The 17,503-nt window shown below is 39.1% G+C and overlaps 1 protein-coding gene across 1 annotated transcript in view; it reads right to left on the minus strand.

The window, feature by feature from the left end:
- Positions 1-872: 872 nt before the first annotated feature.
- SNTB2 (syntrophin beta 2) overlaps positions 873-17,503 on the minus strand; it is a 108,579-nt gene continuing 91,948 nt past the window's right edge. The window contains exons 5-7 of the mRNA XM_047835933.1: positions 16,958-17,154; positions 10,562-10,746; positions 873-8,024 (exon numbers count right to left, since the gene is read on the minus strand). Of these exons, the coding sequence (XP_047691889.1) occupies positions 7,932-8,024; positions 10,562-10,746; positions 16,958-17,154 (475 nt within the window). The 3' untranslated portion in view covers positions 873-7,931. The remainder of the gene's footprint in view (positions 8,025-10,561; positions 10,747-16,957; positions 17,155-17,503) is intronic.

Here is a 17,503-nt window from a genome sequence, read left to right on the forward strand (position 1 = left end):
AGGCCAAAATCTCAAGCAAAGTGAGTAATGGACACCCAAATAAATGGAGCACTGATGATTCCTAATATGATTCCTGCGAAACCATCTCCCCTCCTCTGTGTGACTCCAAGTATAATAAAGCTCAGACTGATCCAATGATTAAGCTCCTGTCAGTGAAAGTCAGTGATGGAACTAGAACCACAACTAGGTTTTTAGGAATTTGGAGTTGCCCTAAATCTGCTTAAAAATGGCACCAGAAGAGACTGATGAGACATGACCATCAAACGCCACATGTGATACTGGATAGGATCCTTTGCCAGAAAGGAAAAGGAGAGGTTGCTGGGACGATGGGCACAATGTGAATGGGGTCTGCGGATTGGGGGGTAGTGTTGTGCCAGTGTTGATTTCCTGGTGGGGAGGGTTGGACGGTGGCAATACAGGACGGTGTCATTATGTTTGGGAGGTACACACTGAGAATTTAAGGGTGATAGAGCATCATGTCAGAAAAGACAAGAGATGATAATGGAACAAATATAAAATGTTAACAATTGGGAAATTTGGGTGAAGAGGATGTAGATCTTTGTTTCGTACCGCTCTTGAAATGTTCCTGTAGGTTTGAAACCATTTTAACATAAAACAGAAAAAAAAAAATACAAGTCTAAAAGCATTTTTTATTTACAGTATAAAGGTTACAAAGGTATATATGTATTTATATATATAATACCCTTAAGTTACAAATTTTCATTGTAATGTACAACGCTATATATGTTGATGTGCAACTCAAGGGGAAGTGTTGTCTATGCATTTATATTTATTGAGTACACATAAAGCTTTTTTAATTATTATTAAGAACACAAATACTGCCCTGTTTTATGCCATAAGTTTTGATTTGGTAGCCTGGTGATACCAGATGATTTGAGAACTAAATCTTAAACAACACTTAAAAAGAAGTCCTGTTTAAATACAGTGTTCTAAAAAGAAGAAAAAAACAGAATATCACATACTTTTAATTTTTTGTAGAAGCATTACTCGAGCCTTCTAAGTCTTAATACTTAACAAAAATTAAAGTTGTGTGGAACAAAATACACACAAGGGAGTATAATCAGAATTTGCACAGATTAGCCATAATAGGCCTTCATAGGTAGTGGTTTGCCACATTATCTTCTAGAAGATCTTGGATCCGGTACCAAAAGGGAAATATTCTTTGGGCACCAAGGTCTTATCATGCTGAAGACATCCAACAGATTGTAAACATAATACTGGAGTCTTATGCCGGAGAAAAAAGTACAAAACTAAAATGGGTTCTTGTAATAAGGGTAGATTTGCTATAGGTGTGAAGAATATCACTGAGAATGATGATTGTGCCAAACCCAAAACTTAGTTGAAATCATTTCCTCTCTCCCAAATTCAGGTAATTCACAAAACAGAGGTGAAAAACATAACCGACACCCATTAGAACAGGACTAAGATAGAAGGCAAGCAATTCTTCCAACTTAGGAGGAATAGACCCTTACACCACAATACTTATGTGCTGGTTCCAATTCCATATAATCGTTAGCACCTGATTGTCGAAGTGTAGGTTTAGAGTAAAGGCCATCACACTGAAGGCAAGCTGGATGGAAGGGACTGTTACTGTATGAAAATTATGAAAAAATTCAATTAACCTCTCGTTTCCTTAAGGTGTCCTTTTTATTGAGTTTGAATGCCAGAGTGTTCTAGAATAAGTGGAATTTTGCCAGGTTTAAAATATCTTCAATTGGACACACCATCTACCATGTGTAAGGACTTCCAACAAATGAGACATTTAAAGGGTGTAAGTGTGGAAATGAATGGGTCAGCACAATTTAGAAATAGGGGTAGATGAAATAGATATTCAGCTTTGCTATTTATAGTTAAAAGAAACATTTCTTTAAAGTTTATTTTGAGAGAGAGAGAGAGAGAGAGAGAGAGAGGCGCAGATATGGGGAGAGACAGAATCTCAAGCAGGCTCCACACCATCAGTGCAGAGCGTGACGTGGGGTTTGAACTCACGAACCGTGAGATTATTATGACCTGAGCCCAGATCAACAGTCAGATGCTTAACCAACTAAGTCACGCTGGTGCCCCAAGAAGCATTTCTTTAAAAAGGCTTTCCTGTTGATCCACTTTGGGTAATAGAGCTTAATTGTTGTTGTTGTTGAGATTTATCTTCCTAAGGATGTTCTACACTGTTCTTCCCAAACTAAAGTCTATTTTTTTTTAAGATTTTTATTTTTAAGTAATCTCTACACCCAACATGGGGTTCAAACTCACAACTCCGAGATTCAGAGTAGCATGTTCCACTGAATGATCCAGCCAGGCGCCCCACTAAAGTCTAATTTTGCATTAAAAAACTAGGCATAATGAAAAGACTAACCTACTTAAGTGTGCTTGGAGTTCTTTCATGTTGGCATGGACCAAAGACCAAGCATCATTTTAAACATTTTCCAGTTAGCCAGAGTAGCTGGACTGCAGATGTACTTTGGTAAAAGTATGAAGTGGTTAATTACTTAACCACTGATTGATAAACAGATGGCAGGGTGTAATTGAGAAATAATGGATTATGTGCTACTTGCAGGCAGGAACTTTCTTTTGGACCCTGAAGAGAGCCTGTGAAGAGTTGTGTGTTAATAACTGCTTAGTACATGGAATACGTGAATTAATGTGTCGTTAATTAGCCTTGCAGTGTCAGAATTTCCCTAGGCCCCCAAAGAACCTTTTGTCTATGCATAAAAGACTTCTATTACTTTGGAAGAAGTGACAGAACATTCAGGTTCCAAAGGTGTATATGTGACTGGCATAAAGAGGGGCTCAAAAACTAAAACAAAGCATTTGCGTCAACCGCATGGAGCTAAGATTACAACAGAACTGAGTAAGGTACTTAGAGGACTCAGAAGTTAGAAATCTATCAGGGTAGCTAATCTTACAATATAATAAAGTATTGCTTCTCTAGCATACCTTTTTAGCTTCAACCAATCTATTTTGGAGCAATTCAAGAATTATAATTCAGATGGTGGATTTTGTTGAATATAATCAAATATTCATTAGAGAGCAAGCAATCATTTGCAAACGGCCTTCTTTATGAATTACATCAAATTTAGATTCACTTTTAAAACTTAAATATACTTTGGTTCAGTCACCTGAAGTGGGAAGAATAAGAGGTGGCAAGAAGTTTATGTTCAAGTTTATCAGTTTGAAACAAAAGAAGAAATCTCGTTAACATATTTTGTTGAGTTAATATATAACAACCATTCTTCTAGTTGGTGGTTTAGCTAGTGTAAAAAAAAAAAAAAAAAGACAACAGATGTACAGGTGTGCCCCATGAGCCTAGTTTTGGTTACCTTACTTTAACTTGAAATTCTATCTTTGATAGAATGAACTTGTATCATTGATCTGCCAGATGTGTTGTGTGTGTTGTAGAGAAATGGTTTCAAATCTGCCACTAAGTAGTCTATTACCAGCATAAAGTAAATTTCAGTTATCAGTACACCATAGGAGTAGCTAAATTGCTCAAAACCACAGAATCCTGAAATACAACATGATTATTTTATAACTGTCTGCCATCACACATTTATTGTCTATACACCCAGCACAGGGAAGGAGACAGCTTTAAAAAAGAGGGAGGGGGGGACTGCTGCTGTCAGTATTAAAAGACAGCATGCAGAAAGTCAAACTAATTCTAGATTACCAAGCAATCTCGAGAGAGAGAACAGCAGCAAATGGCAGATTCTTATGCTTTCATCTTCAGGAGGGGGTTGGGGGGAAACCGCAATAACATCTTAAATTTAACTCAAAGAGATTTCCCAACTTAAGATAAAATATAATAGCACCTGGCATATTATAGACCTGATCGAGATCTACATACAAAAAGAATGAATCGGATTATGGTCAAATTGAACTTAAAGTTTAAGCAGAATCCCCAATTTAAAGAAGTCTTTTTTCCTTGGGTAGATGTTTGATCTGACCGGAGCAATTTGCTTTGAGACCAAAGAGATCTGACATTTCACTTCTTCATGATCAACTGAAAAAAGATGACCTTTGGCTTTCTAACCAGCCATTCATTCATGCCATCAATGGTGGATGGCAGCGACAAGGAAATGTATGCTGGATATTTGGACAGTTTAAATATTATGTACAATCAATAGCTTATAACCAGTGAAAATAAGAACAGTTCAGCGTAAGTGTCCAAGATACAAAACAGCAGAGAAAGTGCTTAAGTCTACAGGTCTTCCCTGAAAGCTTCAAAAATGTTTAACTTTTAAGTAGGTAGGGCTTTTAATAGAATTTGCATAGCAGCGTACAATAAAATTTGCATTAAAAAATATGGAGATTCTTCCATGTTTCTGAAAACATACAAATATATCCACGTGCATATAAATTAATAAACAAGAAGACCTGGAGGTTCTCACAAAATTAAAAAAAAAAGTTCATCATAACCTTTTCTCAAAGTGGTCACACTTTTGTCCATCAAAACCATTTACAGCGAAAACTTCTTCTGGGAGAAACATAATCTTGTCCAGATTCCACACAGCTTAATTTTATTTTTAAGAATAAATTCTAGTTTATTAGCTAAGTGCATCTAATCAACTGAAAAAAGCTTGGTTACCATCCTGCCTAGGAAGATAAATTAGGAAAACAATCAGGGACAACTTTAATCATTTGTTGGTTAGATTAGATTGGTAGGTTAGATTAGAGAAGAAATAAATAATTCAATCTCTCCTGCCATCCAATAATGTTCAATAACAAAGTCTGTGAGGGTATAGCTGATAAAAACATGCACTATCAGACTTCACCTAGCCTAAAAAGTGCTCAAACATGGCTTTAAAATAGGTGAATGACAAACAAGGTAATATTTTTGATTGCCTGTACAGGTCCCAATATGTAATCTGAACCTGTCTACTAGGTAGGTGAGTTTGCAGTTCGAACTATCTAATAAATACTGTATAAACATACATTTAAGTATTACTTCATATAAAATAACAGATACTAATTTCTAGGTAAGGTTTGTTCGGTAACTTCAGGAAAGGACTTACCTTTTTCAGAATAAGAATGACTGAGCCTTTTCTTTTTCTTTCCTTTTCTTTCGTTTTTTGGAGAGGAAAGGGAGAAATTTTAAGGAATGAGAAGGAAGAATTTTCACACACCAGGTGGCTACTTCTAGGCTTCTGTGTGGAATATGGAGAAGACGTCTAAGCCCCAGGTCTGGGGGGGGGGGGGGAGGCGGGGGGTCGAGGGGCACAGGAAGCGATCCACTGGAACAAGGCGCACACACTACTCTGCAGGTTCCTTTCCGTTCTACACAGGCAAGCCCACAACATTCTCAACAATTTTCCTAATTCGAAATGAAAAAGAAATGAAAAGCTGTTCTATAAAAGATGTGAAATATCAAAAATGCCCATTTTTAGTTATCATTTGAAAATAATTTGCCATGTTTTGGCATCTTAATACAAAATACATATTAATCAAGGCTGTCCCATCCGTAAAAAGCTCTTCATCTGTGGTTTGAAAGTTCCACAAACACACAGTGGAAAGCTGCTGATGTTAAACAAGCAGCTTAAAGGCTCTTGCTCTCGGGGGTGCTAGTGGTCAAAGGAAATCTCCCACACATTTTCATTTCACATTAAGACTCAAAAGATTTAAAAACCTTATGGACCTTGGTGACAATTTAAGCTGGAACAAAATGAGCCAAAATGGCTCACATGCTTTTCCTTCTCCTGCCCACATTTTCATCACACCTTTTTTAGAGTTCTTTTTCATGTAAGTGATGAGCAGGGTGGCTCAGAAGTTCCCCCTGAAAATATTCTCAGTGGCTTAGCCTTTCACACTAACAAAGAAAACCTCCACCAAATGGCTTCGCTGCAAAGTCTGTGACTGCATGTGCAACGTTTCAGATTAATAATGCTCTCACTGCAAAGTGTCTAAGCTCCCTTATCTGAGGGTATTATGTGTTGAAATTCTGCTTCCAGAAATCATAGCTGGACCTTCAAGATATTTTTTTTCCTTCCCTATTTGCAAATTTACTTCAGCTGGAGCCAAATACAGGTTTATGAACCTTTAAAACGTAAAAAAAAAAAGCCCTTGAAACACATATTCTAGTGTAGATGTCAATTTCCAGTTTTAAGTGGACCACATCATTCATTGTTGGAACTGTAGCTGGGGGGAGAACAGTTCTCTCTCCCCAGCCTGTGCATGTGGTTATTCTCACCGTACACAAGGGGAAGGAGGACCGACTTATGGGCACAGGGAAAACAGTGGGGTTACAATGTCTAACTCAAACTCTGTTCATGAGTCTGCTCTTTCAAATGTCCTACCTAGGTCAGTCGGCACTCACACCAAATAGCTTGTGTTTTCCATACGATTGTGGGGTTTTTTTCCTTCCTATTTGGAGTGCTACCTTCCTCCACTCTCCAAAGAGCTCACACCCTCTTACGGCATACCTCATAAATCTAGTGAGAGCTCGGCATAGACTTTTCTTCGGAGAACACAGAGAACATCCAAGTCAATATTACCTTCTCTTTCAGATCTGGGGACTGTGGTAATCTTGACATTTTAGACAGCTCTTATATTATTTTGAATGTTTTCAGATATATACCTCCTTCATAATTAGGAAAAACAAGCTGAATGTGTTTCTCTAATACTACAAAATCAGCAATCTTACTGCTACTATGTCCTAAAGATGATGTCTGGCAATGCTTAGCAAAACCCAGGTAGCTATTCCATGGTCTCGTCACCCTGCCCGCTGTCGAACACATTACTACACCAACAGTGAGTCTTGAATTAGCAGCTGCCTGTCTGTACCAATCTGCTTCCACAAAGGGCCAGGGCCAGGGCCCTGCATGGGCTCACAAAACCCAAAGCAACTCAACATGATGTTTGTGAAGAGCTGCCTTTATAGTCTACTCTTTAAACAAGCAGGCTCTCCAGAATTTATCTTCCCCAATGAGATCTGCCCACTAGAAAAGATACTACTCAGGAAATCCATCTTAAAGACTATTCCTCAAAACTAGGATGGATTATCTCCCTGGAATGGCAGTGATATCCAGTTATTCATATAGTGACTAATAAAGCTCCACTAACCCTAACCAAAGGCACATTTGGTAAGCAATAAAAAATGGCTTAGGCTAAAATGAGGACTTTCTTTTAAAATAAATCTTATTCCCTGGCTCCTACCAAAGATAAATCAGAAAAATCTAAAACAAGCAAAACTCTTCTTTCAAATCAGTGGCTTCCAACTTGGTTACCACTAGAAAAGAAGTGGAAGGCAAGGCAAATAAAAATTTGCAAGTTCTAAGTCCTAAAGTTAGCACTTATGAGTGGCAAAGCTTGTGATGTGGTGGGAAGTGATGGCCAGGGTGGGATGCAGGAGAGCCAGGACACATGGAAGAACACTTGGGTGTGCAATTCCAGGACTTCCTAGGGTGGAAGGAATAAATGACAGCCAGCTCCAACAGAATGTACGACCTATCTGGAATGGCCAAGAAGCACAGGCTGCTGCCAACTAGCACCTGGGAAGAGATGGTCAAGTAAAGCAAGAGACCAAGGCTAAGCTTGAAACAAATCCTGTAGGAAGAAGAAAACGAAAACAACTCTTCGATATTTGATTACGTCCCAAAAGAAACCCCACAATGAGCCATCCTTCTTAACAGGGGAAATAAACCTAGTTACTTAGAAACCACATTAGGAAACTATACAGTCAATCAACAGCTTCATGTTGGAGCTTATTAGAGTACTAGAATTTCTGGCCAAGGTAGCTTGTGAAAGGCAGGCTCTTCTTTAAACATGGTTACTGTTCAGCAGTGATTTGCAGGTCCTTGTCAAGGCACTGTGCTGGAGGAGAGAGAGCTTTCTTTTTGTGCTTTTTTTCTTTTTTTCTTTTTTTTTGAGGTGGAAATACTTCTTGTGACATTCAAGACTCTTTTCTGATTTTTTGCTGCTCATACAAGCAGTCCCATACGAGTGACTTTGGCTGACAAGAACGTGTGCAACACAAATACAATCGGCTTGGGACAAGAGTGCAGGTCCATGGTCTGTGGAGAAAGCGCATCAGTTAGCACTACCATACACAGAAGCTTTATTTGAAAAAAAAAAAAAAATTTAAGGTTTATTTTCAGAGACAGTGTGTGTTGGGGGAGGGGCAGAGAGAGGGAAAGACAGAATCCCAAGCAGGCTCTGCAATGTCAACGCAGAGCCTGACACAGGACTCGATCCCACAAACTGTGAGATCATAACCCAAGCAGAAACCAAGGGTCGGATGTTTAACTGACCGCGCCACCTAGCCGCTCCTACCCAAAAGCTTTAATAAACAGACACAAAATAAGCAAATTTGGACGTGATGTTCTACTTTTTAAAAAGAATTTGGATTAAGAATGTCCCAGATCTATAGAAATTCTTGGGAGTTTCTTAAAGCCACAAATGCAAGTATACTCTGAAGTAAGATCATTCAGTGGAGGAATTAAATACTGGTGTGAGCTCCCACATCACAATTAGAATACAACTGGTGGTGTACCAGATCCCACTATGCCTGGTAGAGAGAACCAAAAAGTAGAAGATGTAAAAGAAAGAGGAATATCCTATATGGAAACCATTCATTATGGTTATATTCCCAGGAGGAAATCACGGTGAACTCAACTGAAATGTGACTATGGATGGGTATGATTTTTGACATCCCTCATAGGTTTGTAATGGGAATGAGAGCTCCCAAGGCTCGTTAGAAGGGCTAGCTATACCCTCCTAAGCACAAGTGTCTAATCTGGATGGCTGACACCAGATGAACAAGGAGACCTGGCGTCAGGCTGAGTGAAACGAGTGATTCGTCAATCATTGGCGCTGATACATAGACTAGGAATTGGACCTCGTTAACTATGCCTTTTAAAGAAAAGTAAAACCTGATTCAAAATATAAATTACAGAGCACTAATTTCATCATTAAACTTTGTATATATGAAGTATAAAACAGGAATTAAAACTATATAGCCAGGGGCGCCTGGGTGACTCAGTCGGTTGAGTGTCCGACTTCGGCTCAGGTCATGATCTCACAGTTCGTGAGTTAGAGCCCCACGTCGGGCTCTGTGCTGACAGCTCGGAGCCTGGAGCCTGCTTCACATTCTGTGTCTCCCTCTCTCTCTGCCCCTTCCCTGCTCATGCTCTGTCCCTCTCTGTCTCAAAAATAAATAAACATTAAAAAAAAATTTCAAACTATATAGCCAGGATTGCTCTAACACCTGGCTTGCTAAATGACAACTGCTAATAATAATTTAATAGGTTAATTTAATAGAAGCATTTAACTTTCTCTAATGCTTCAGGCTTTTGAAAAGCCCTGGTCCACGCCCCAATCATAGTCTCCTAAAGGTTTATCTTTGAAAATAAGATTTTTAGACATAATTTCTTATTTGGAGATTGAACTACATTATCTCTAAGATCTCTTTCAGTTATAAAATTTCAAGATTCTGTTTTGCAAATTTCCACCTATGGTGATTGTGTCAAGAGACATAATAGTTCATGTATAAAATCTGAACTACTGGCTGAAAACTGATAAGAGAGACAAGGTATTATTTTACTCCTTTATATTAACTTATGATTTCTGAAGTATACTCAACACACTCTGTAGTTCACTAAGGGAAATCATGAATTCCTATTGACATTTTTTTTTTTTAAAGACAAGGATATCAAAAAAAGAGCATAACTGTATGGAGATACCCATGTATCTTTTTTTCTGATCATCACAATTTCTGTAGCGACCAAGTCACTCTGTTACTTTTAACTCTTATCTCAACCAACTGCTAATAATAGCAATGGATAGAATTTATTTATTATAGTTTACCAGCTTTTGCACTTTATATCTCATATTCGATAAAAGCCTGTTTCTTAAAAGGGCTGTATTTTTTTTATACCATTCAAACAAAACTTTTTTCTTTTAAGTTTATTATTTTGAGAGAGAGAGAGAGAGAATATGAGTGAGGGGCAGAGAGACAGGGAGAGAGACCATCTCAAGCAGGCTCCATGCTGGCAACAGTGAGCCCAGCACAGGGTTCAAACCCACAAACCATGACATCATGACCTGAACCAAAATCAAGAGTCAGATGCTAAAGTAACTGAGCCACCCAGCTTCCCCCAAACAAAACTTTTTAAAAAGGGAATGATTTTTGGGCACCTGGGTGGCTCAGTCGGTTAAGCATCCAACTTCGTCTCAGGTCATCGTCTCATGTTTCATGGGTTCGAGCCCCGCATCGGGCTCTGTGCTGACAGCTCAGAGCCTGGAACCTGTTTTGGATTCTGTGTCTCTCTCTCTCTCTGCCCCTCCTCTGCTCACACTGTCTCTCTCTCTCTCTCTCAAAAATAAATAAATGTTAAAAAAATTTTTTTTAAAAAGGGAATGATTTCCTAATGTGGGGAACAGAAAACACACACACACAACCCCCCAAGCCCAAACCCAACACATCTTGAAGAACAATTTTCTGATTGCAAATGGACTATCAGTCCATAATTTTCTATACAAAAGGTAAGAAGCAATGAGAAAACAAAAGAATATCTATTAGAGTAGACATGGTTTTCTGTGACACTCTTACCAGTTCTCCCTCAGGACCACCAAAATCCAAATACAGATTTCTGATGCCATCATCAGCAGACATTTTCAGCCTTTCAAAGGGGTAACGGTACAGTATGCTGCTGGAACCTCCATTTTCCTTGGAGACAGTGAACCCATTTTCATAGTGGACAGTGAGTCTTACTTCTTGGCCATTTAATGTGCAGCCTGTTGAAGACAAGCAAAAGCCATCATTAGTAAAGTTACTGCTTCAGTTATCAAGTGGAAAAGAATTCTTCTGACTGCAAAAAAAAGGAAAAAGAATCTTCTTTTGAGAATGTGCAATACCTAACCTACTTGGAACTCCGTCAAGTAAATCTTTTTCTGGTTGCTTGCATCCACATCTTGATGGAGATGAGAAAGAGATGGCCATAACTCTCCACGACATCTGATTTGATTCAGTTTAATTCAGTGAGAGTATCAATTAAACACCTGTGCTGAAAGTAGGCTGTGTGAGGTACCGGAGAAGTAACAAGCATGGTCCCTGCTCTCCAGGACTTCATAAATGAAAGGCATAAACATGAAATCCCTAACCACATGAGGTAGAATAGATAGAACACGACTAACAATAGAATGAATAAGGCCAAAGTCAAGGAAATGTTTCCTGGAGGAGATGGCACTTCAGATAGACCCTAAAGAATAGGTCAAACTTGGGGCGCCTGGGTGGCTCAGTCGGTTAAGCGTCCGACTTCAGCCCGGGTCACGAACTCGCAGTCTGTGAGTTCAAGCCCCGCATCAGGCTCTGGGCTGAGGGCTCAGAGCCTGGAGCCTGCTTCCAATTCTGTGTCTCCCTCTCTCTCTGCCCCTCCCCCGTTCATGCTCTGTCTCTCTCTGTCTCAAGAATAAATAAACGTTAAAAAAAAAAATTAAAAAAAAAAAAAAAAGAATAGGTCAAACTGCATAGGCAGTGAAGTATGGGAAGGTTTCAAGTGAGCAAGAAGGAACCACCAAAGGAGCAAAGGCAGAAATGCCTTTCAGGGGCAGTAACATGGTTTGGTTGGTATCTAGGAAGAGGACAAAGATAGTGTGTATTATCAAAGGCAAAGGCTATAGTTGGCAAAAGTCATACAGTCGGACCTATCAAAGATAAAATTCAAAGGGTTGATCTGAATTGACAGGACAAAAAAAATTTTGGTCATCAAGATTGGCAAATAAATGTCTTCTCTCAACACTGGTAAAGTTTCTGTTCCATTAACACCTGAGCACAGTTTTGTTGTTAGTGCAGTGTTGTTGGTGCTACAAGCGTGAGGCCCTCTGAGACCTGGGAATTCACATAGCAGTTTGTCAGTTCAAGTCCCGAGTCAGACTCTGCACTGACAGTACAGAGCTTGCTTAGGATTCTCTGTGTCCCTCTCTCTCTGCCCCTCCCCTGCTCTCTCTCTCAAAAAAATAAATCAACTAAGAAAAATAATCTCTGGAGGTAGAACTTGGGCATCAGTATTGTTAAAAAAAACTCTCCTGGGGGCACCTGGGAGGCTCAATGGGTTAAGCATCTGATTCTTGATTTTGGCTCGGGTCATGATCTCTTGGGTTCTTGAGATCAGGCCCTGCTTTGGGCTCTGCGCTGACAGCATGGAACCTGCTTGAGATTCTGTCTCACCCCCTCTCTCTGCCCCTTTCCCACTTGCACATGTTCTCTCAAAATAAATAAATAAACTTAAAAAAAGCACAACTCTCCAGCTATTCCACTGTGCACAGAGCATTAATACTGTTTTTTGGGCACAATTCCTGATGATTAGGCTAACCTTATTTAAATAAGTAAATATAAGACATTGGGATTGGGACGAGAGGGCCAGTAATACTCCATTATTCTCAGTCCTAGACTTCACAGAAAATCCTCAAACTAAAATTCTAATGTTTCTTCTAGCTTCTCGGTGAATATTATATTGTAAAATTCTTTAAAGTGATGTTGTGGTGATGAGGTTAACTCATGGCTCCTTAGGAAAAAAAATAAAAATTACTGTTTTTTTCCCATTATTATACAAGTATGATATAACTTTAAGAAGTGAGACATAAAAGTAGCCTATTGTTGCACTTGGAGTTAGGTATGGAGTAAAAGTCAGGGATGTCAGGTGTATAAGACAGTATCTTCCTCAACAGCTAGGATGTGGATGTACACACCCACCCATTCTCTCCTCTCTCTGTCCGTTTGTCCCTCTTCCAGGGACAAGGCCAATCCCTCCATCTGTGCTTTGGATCCCATCCACTCCCACCTTCTCAGAAACTGTCCAAGGTTGATTATTCCTTCTTCCTCTGCATTTTCAACATTTCCCTTTAAACTAGATCTCTCCCATTAACCTTTTTAAAACTTCAGGTTTCTCTCATTATTGGAAGAAATGCCATCACTTGACTCCTTACCTTCCTCTTTCTCTCTCTCTTTTTAAAAGATTTTCTTTTTAAGTAATCTCTACACCCAGTGTGGGGCTCGAATTCACAATCCCAAGATCAAGAGTTGCATGCTTCATGGACTGAGCCAACCAGGTGCCCCTTGTTCCTTTCTTATAGCTATTTGGTCAAAGGCATGAAGTAGGTCTTACTTATTTTTATTTCTCTCATTACAAAACATAGCACTTTGTAATTAATAAAACAGTAAATATTTGTTGATTTAGCGAATTAAGAGAAACTGATACTGTATATGTCCCCCAGGAGTTTAATCTGGGCATAAGAACGAGTCATTGAGGGGGGAAATTCAGGGGCTTAAGGCACTGGTTTTGGAGTCAGAAGAGACCCAATTCAAGCCCTACCTACATTAACCCCAGTTCTTCATCTTTTTTAAGTTTATTTTGAGAGAGAGCATGTGCACAAGTAGGGAAGGGTCAAAAAGAGAGACAGGGAGGCAGAGAGAGAATCCCAAGCAGGCTCCACACGGTCGGCACAGAGCCTAATGTGGGGCTCGAACCCACGAACTGTGAGATCATGACCTGAGCTGAAATCAAGAGTCAAAGGTTTAACCGCTTAACCAACTGAACCATCCAGGCACCCCTCCAGTTCCTTCATCTTAAAAATGGAGGTGATAAAACTTGCCTTAGAAGGGTGTGTGTTAGGGTTACAGGAAACATGCATTCCACTCATGACTTCTAACAACTCTGATATGTACTCATTATTCTTTCTGCTTCTCATTATTCACAGGCAGGGGCTATGCCTACAGTATCCATTTTAGTATAGCCAGTAAAAGCAGAGTATATACTCAATCAGTATTTACCCAGTAGATGAATAAAAAGGGATTCAAGACGATTTTATAAAACTGAGAACATGGATAAAGCAAACTCTTTGGTCATATGTCCTAACAATATAAATACTTTAAAATGCTCATTTTTCTGGGGCGCCTGGGTGGCTCAGTCGGTTGAGCGTTCGACTTCGGGTCAGGTCATGATCTCATGGTTTGTGAGTTTGAGCCCCACATCAGGCTCTCTGCTGTCAGCATGGAGCCTGCTTTGGATCCTCTGTCCCCCTCTGTCTGTTCTATCTGCTCTCTATTTATTTAAAAATAAATAAAACATTTTTTATGCTCATTTTTCTTCTCCTCTTGCAGATTTTCTACATATTTACTAATGCAACTCTTCCCACGTCTACTACTTCTTAGTAGTTCTTGTTTGATTTAAAAATTTTAATAAGCTTAGGTAATTCGTATGATGAAATTAGCCTTTAAAAGAATACTTCTGGGGCGCCTGGGTGGCGCAGTCGGTTAAGCGTCTGACTTCAGCCAGGTCACGATCTCGCGGTCCATGAGTTCGAGCCCCGCGTCAGGCTCTGGGCTGATGGCTCAGGGCCTGGAGCCTGTTTCCGATTCTGTGTCTCCCTCTCTCTCTGCCCCTCCCCCGTTCATGCTCTGTCTCTCTCTGTCCCAAAAATAAATAAACGTTGAAAAAAAAAATTAAAAAAAATAAAATAAAATAAAAGCATACTTCTTAAAGCTCAAACAATTATACACATATATGTATTTTCATATTTTGAATTCCTGTGGAATTCACAGGATGGAAAATGATAAAGCTTAATGCACCCGAGGGAAATAACTGTGTGCTCTGCCTAGTGATCCTGAAGTTCACATTTGCTAGAAGGAGAAAGTCTTTGTGTATCAGAAGGATTACTGGTCAATTCTACTGTAATCTAATAAAGGTTTAAAGCTAAATGAACATTATGAAGTTCATGTATTGCATTCACTAGTAAAATCTCATAGGTAGTCCCTAACATTTTCCTAAATGAGTAAACCATATAATAAATAAATAAATAAAACATAATGAAACACATGAGACAAAGAAACAGAACTTAAATGATTTCTTCTTGTCAACTTCCTTTCTTTAGGCCACAGATATCTGAATATGTAGTACAATGTTCCATAATTATAATTTTAAATAAACCTTTCTGAATCTCCCAACAATTTAACATAAAGGGGTAACGTGCATCTGAAGGACATGCTGGCTTACGTATGTATGTGTGTGTATACGTGAAGGTGGATGTGCACAGTAAGCATACACATATTAAGACATAACAGATCAGGTGTGTGCATGCACGCACATACAAAAACACATCTGAAAGGAATTCGGGCTCTCATCAAAGCAGTTCACCTTCAGCCAGTTTAATATATCTGACAGAGCTCTAAATACAGTAATGAACAAGTACGTTTGTTGACCTGAATTGTGGAAATGAAAGTATTACCAAGGTAAGATTAAAATACAGCTGTGAATGAGAATAAAAAAGTTCAAGATTACCAAAAAATGTTTCTTTTGTCTATTTTAAAGTATAAGGACCCAACCAGTCCTTATTCTCTCTCCCCAAGCCATCTGCATTTAAACAACTGTGAGCCAGGGACTGGACAGATTTTTATTTCCTGCCACAAGTTTAGCTGTCAGACACAAAACAACATGAAACTAAAAAAAATGTTAAAAATCCAAGTTGCATTCTTTGTTTTGGGAAACATATCTCTCTGGATCCTTGAAGAGGATATGGTGATCCCAGATGCCAGTCAAGGGCCTAAAGAGTGTTCTTGGGCTCCCCAAAGGAACACGGGGCATTGTAGACCTTCACACTGAGGACACAACCCAGAAAGCACATTCTGTGGCCAAGACAAAAACCAGAGTCCTGCAGCCCTTAATGGGGTGACTAACATCTCCAAAGAGAAAATGGGCAGGAGACAGACAAGTGAGAAACACAATGTGGATATGGTAGCCTTCGTCAAAATCCAATGTGGGGTCTTACTAGTCATTACTTGAATCATCATTGTGGTTGTGAGGAAAGTACCAAGCAGGTCCTAAAGAGTTGAAGAATTAGGTCATTTTGACAACACTTAAAAAACTGTCGCTGTGCCAGTTTTAGAAGATGACCCACAGAAATGCTGCCTATGCAAATTCTAAAGCCATGGAGATCCCTCACTTTCCAAAAGCAATGGAAAGAAAGATAAGTATCACAAGACATTCTGCTCTTCACACATTTTCTCTTTCTAAAAAATCCTATAAAGCTATGTTTATAAAATAAAATGCATAGAGAAGAGGGGCAAAATCAAATAAACTGACTTTGCAGTCAAGATAATCAAAGTAATTCAAACCCTATTAGAAACTCAAACATTTTGACTATTCTTTGTTCTTGCTAAAATGGAAAGTAATCTGGAAATATCTATACAGATGTATATGTGTACATACACACAAATATATACAAATGAAACCATGAGGGTGCCTAGGTGGCTCAGTCAGTCAAGCATCCAACTTTGGCTTAGGTCGTGATCTCACAGTTTGTTAAGTTTGAGCCCCACATCAGGGTCTCTGCTCATCAGTGCAGAACCTGCTTTGGATCCTCTGTCTCCCTCTCTCTCTGCCCCTCCCTCGTTTTCTCTCTCTCTCTCTCTCTTTCTGTCAAAAACATTAAAAAAAAGAAACCATATAGACTAGCCACAAGAGGGCGTTTCAACAATGAAAAGACACCACCAGGCTTCTTTCCTTTAGATGCTTAGTTCAGTAAGTACTGAGCACACACTTTCAAACTTTTGAAGACAAATTCCTACTTAAAATTCCTCATTTTTCTACAGCCGTAGGCTTTGCCAGATGCTTATATTTTAAGGATGTCTATCCATATCTTAGACACCAAATCTTCTGAAATAGAGGGTTAGTGCATCTAGTACTTCATTAATGAATCTTTATACTATCACATACAGATTAATATGAGGAACAGCAAAACTGCCATGTTGTACATACGGTGTTATGAATGAGCCACGTACAAGGCTACTACTGAAACAGAAAAACCAGGTTTCTTTCTATCATGATAATTTTAAGCTGCCATATTTTGGAATATTTTTAAGTCTGGCACATATGTTAATAGTTTTTACTTTAAAATAAAGTATAACAGTTCCATTTAACTACTGCTAGAAGTGATACATCAGGATCTATACCTAGAGAGACTTCCTTAATTAGTTCAGCAGCAGCATGACAACCCTGAACAAGTATCCTGGTCCAGGTTGACAGATCCCGATGTGTCTCCACTCTGAAGAGATGCATCTCAATGCCCTGCCGAGAGCCCGTCCGAGTAGCAAATGTCAGGTCAGATCCAAGTGAGGGTGATCGACATCCAGAGCCAGAATGAACCAACCTAGGATCACAAAAAGGGCAAACATCAAAAAGTAATTAATGTATCGTTACAGGAACATGTCAGCAATTTATACTGAAAAATAAGCAAAAAATTATAAAAGCCCTCAGGAGTTATTGGAAAAGTACATTTCAAAACAATATTATATAGTCTTTGAAGTATATACTATTCTGTTTTCCCATAAAATGACCCCTATTGTCACAGGCAGAACACTGGGCTGGATGGGCTAATGCCCAATTTTCCACTGGCTTTTTTATGCTCTCAAAAGGCTATACATACCAAAAAAAAAAAAAAAAAGATTCAGTTTTGGTTAGGAAGTGTTAAGCCCCACACATGCACAGCCTCCCCTATT

Source organism: Prionailurus viverrinus, chromosome E2 (genome assembly GCF_022837055.1).
Source record: "Prionailurus viverrinus isolate Anna chromosome E2, UM_Priviv_1.0, whole genome shotgun sequence".
NCBI lineage: Eukaryota > Metazoa > Chordata > Mammalia > Carnivora > Felidae > Prionailurus > Prionailurus viverrinus.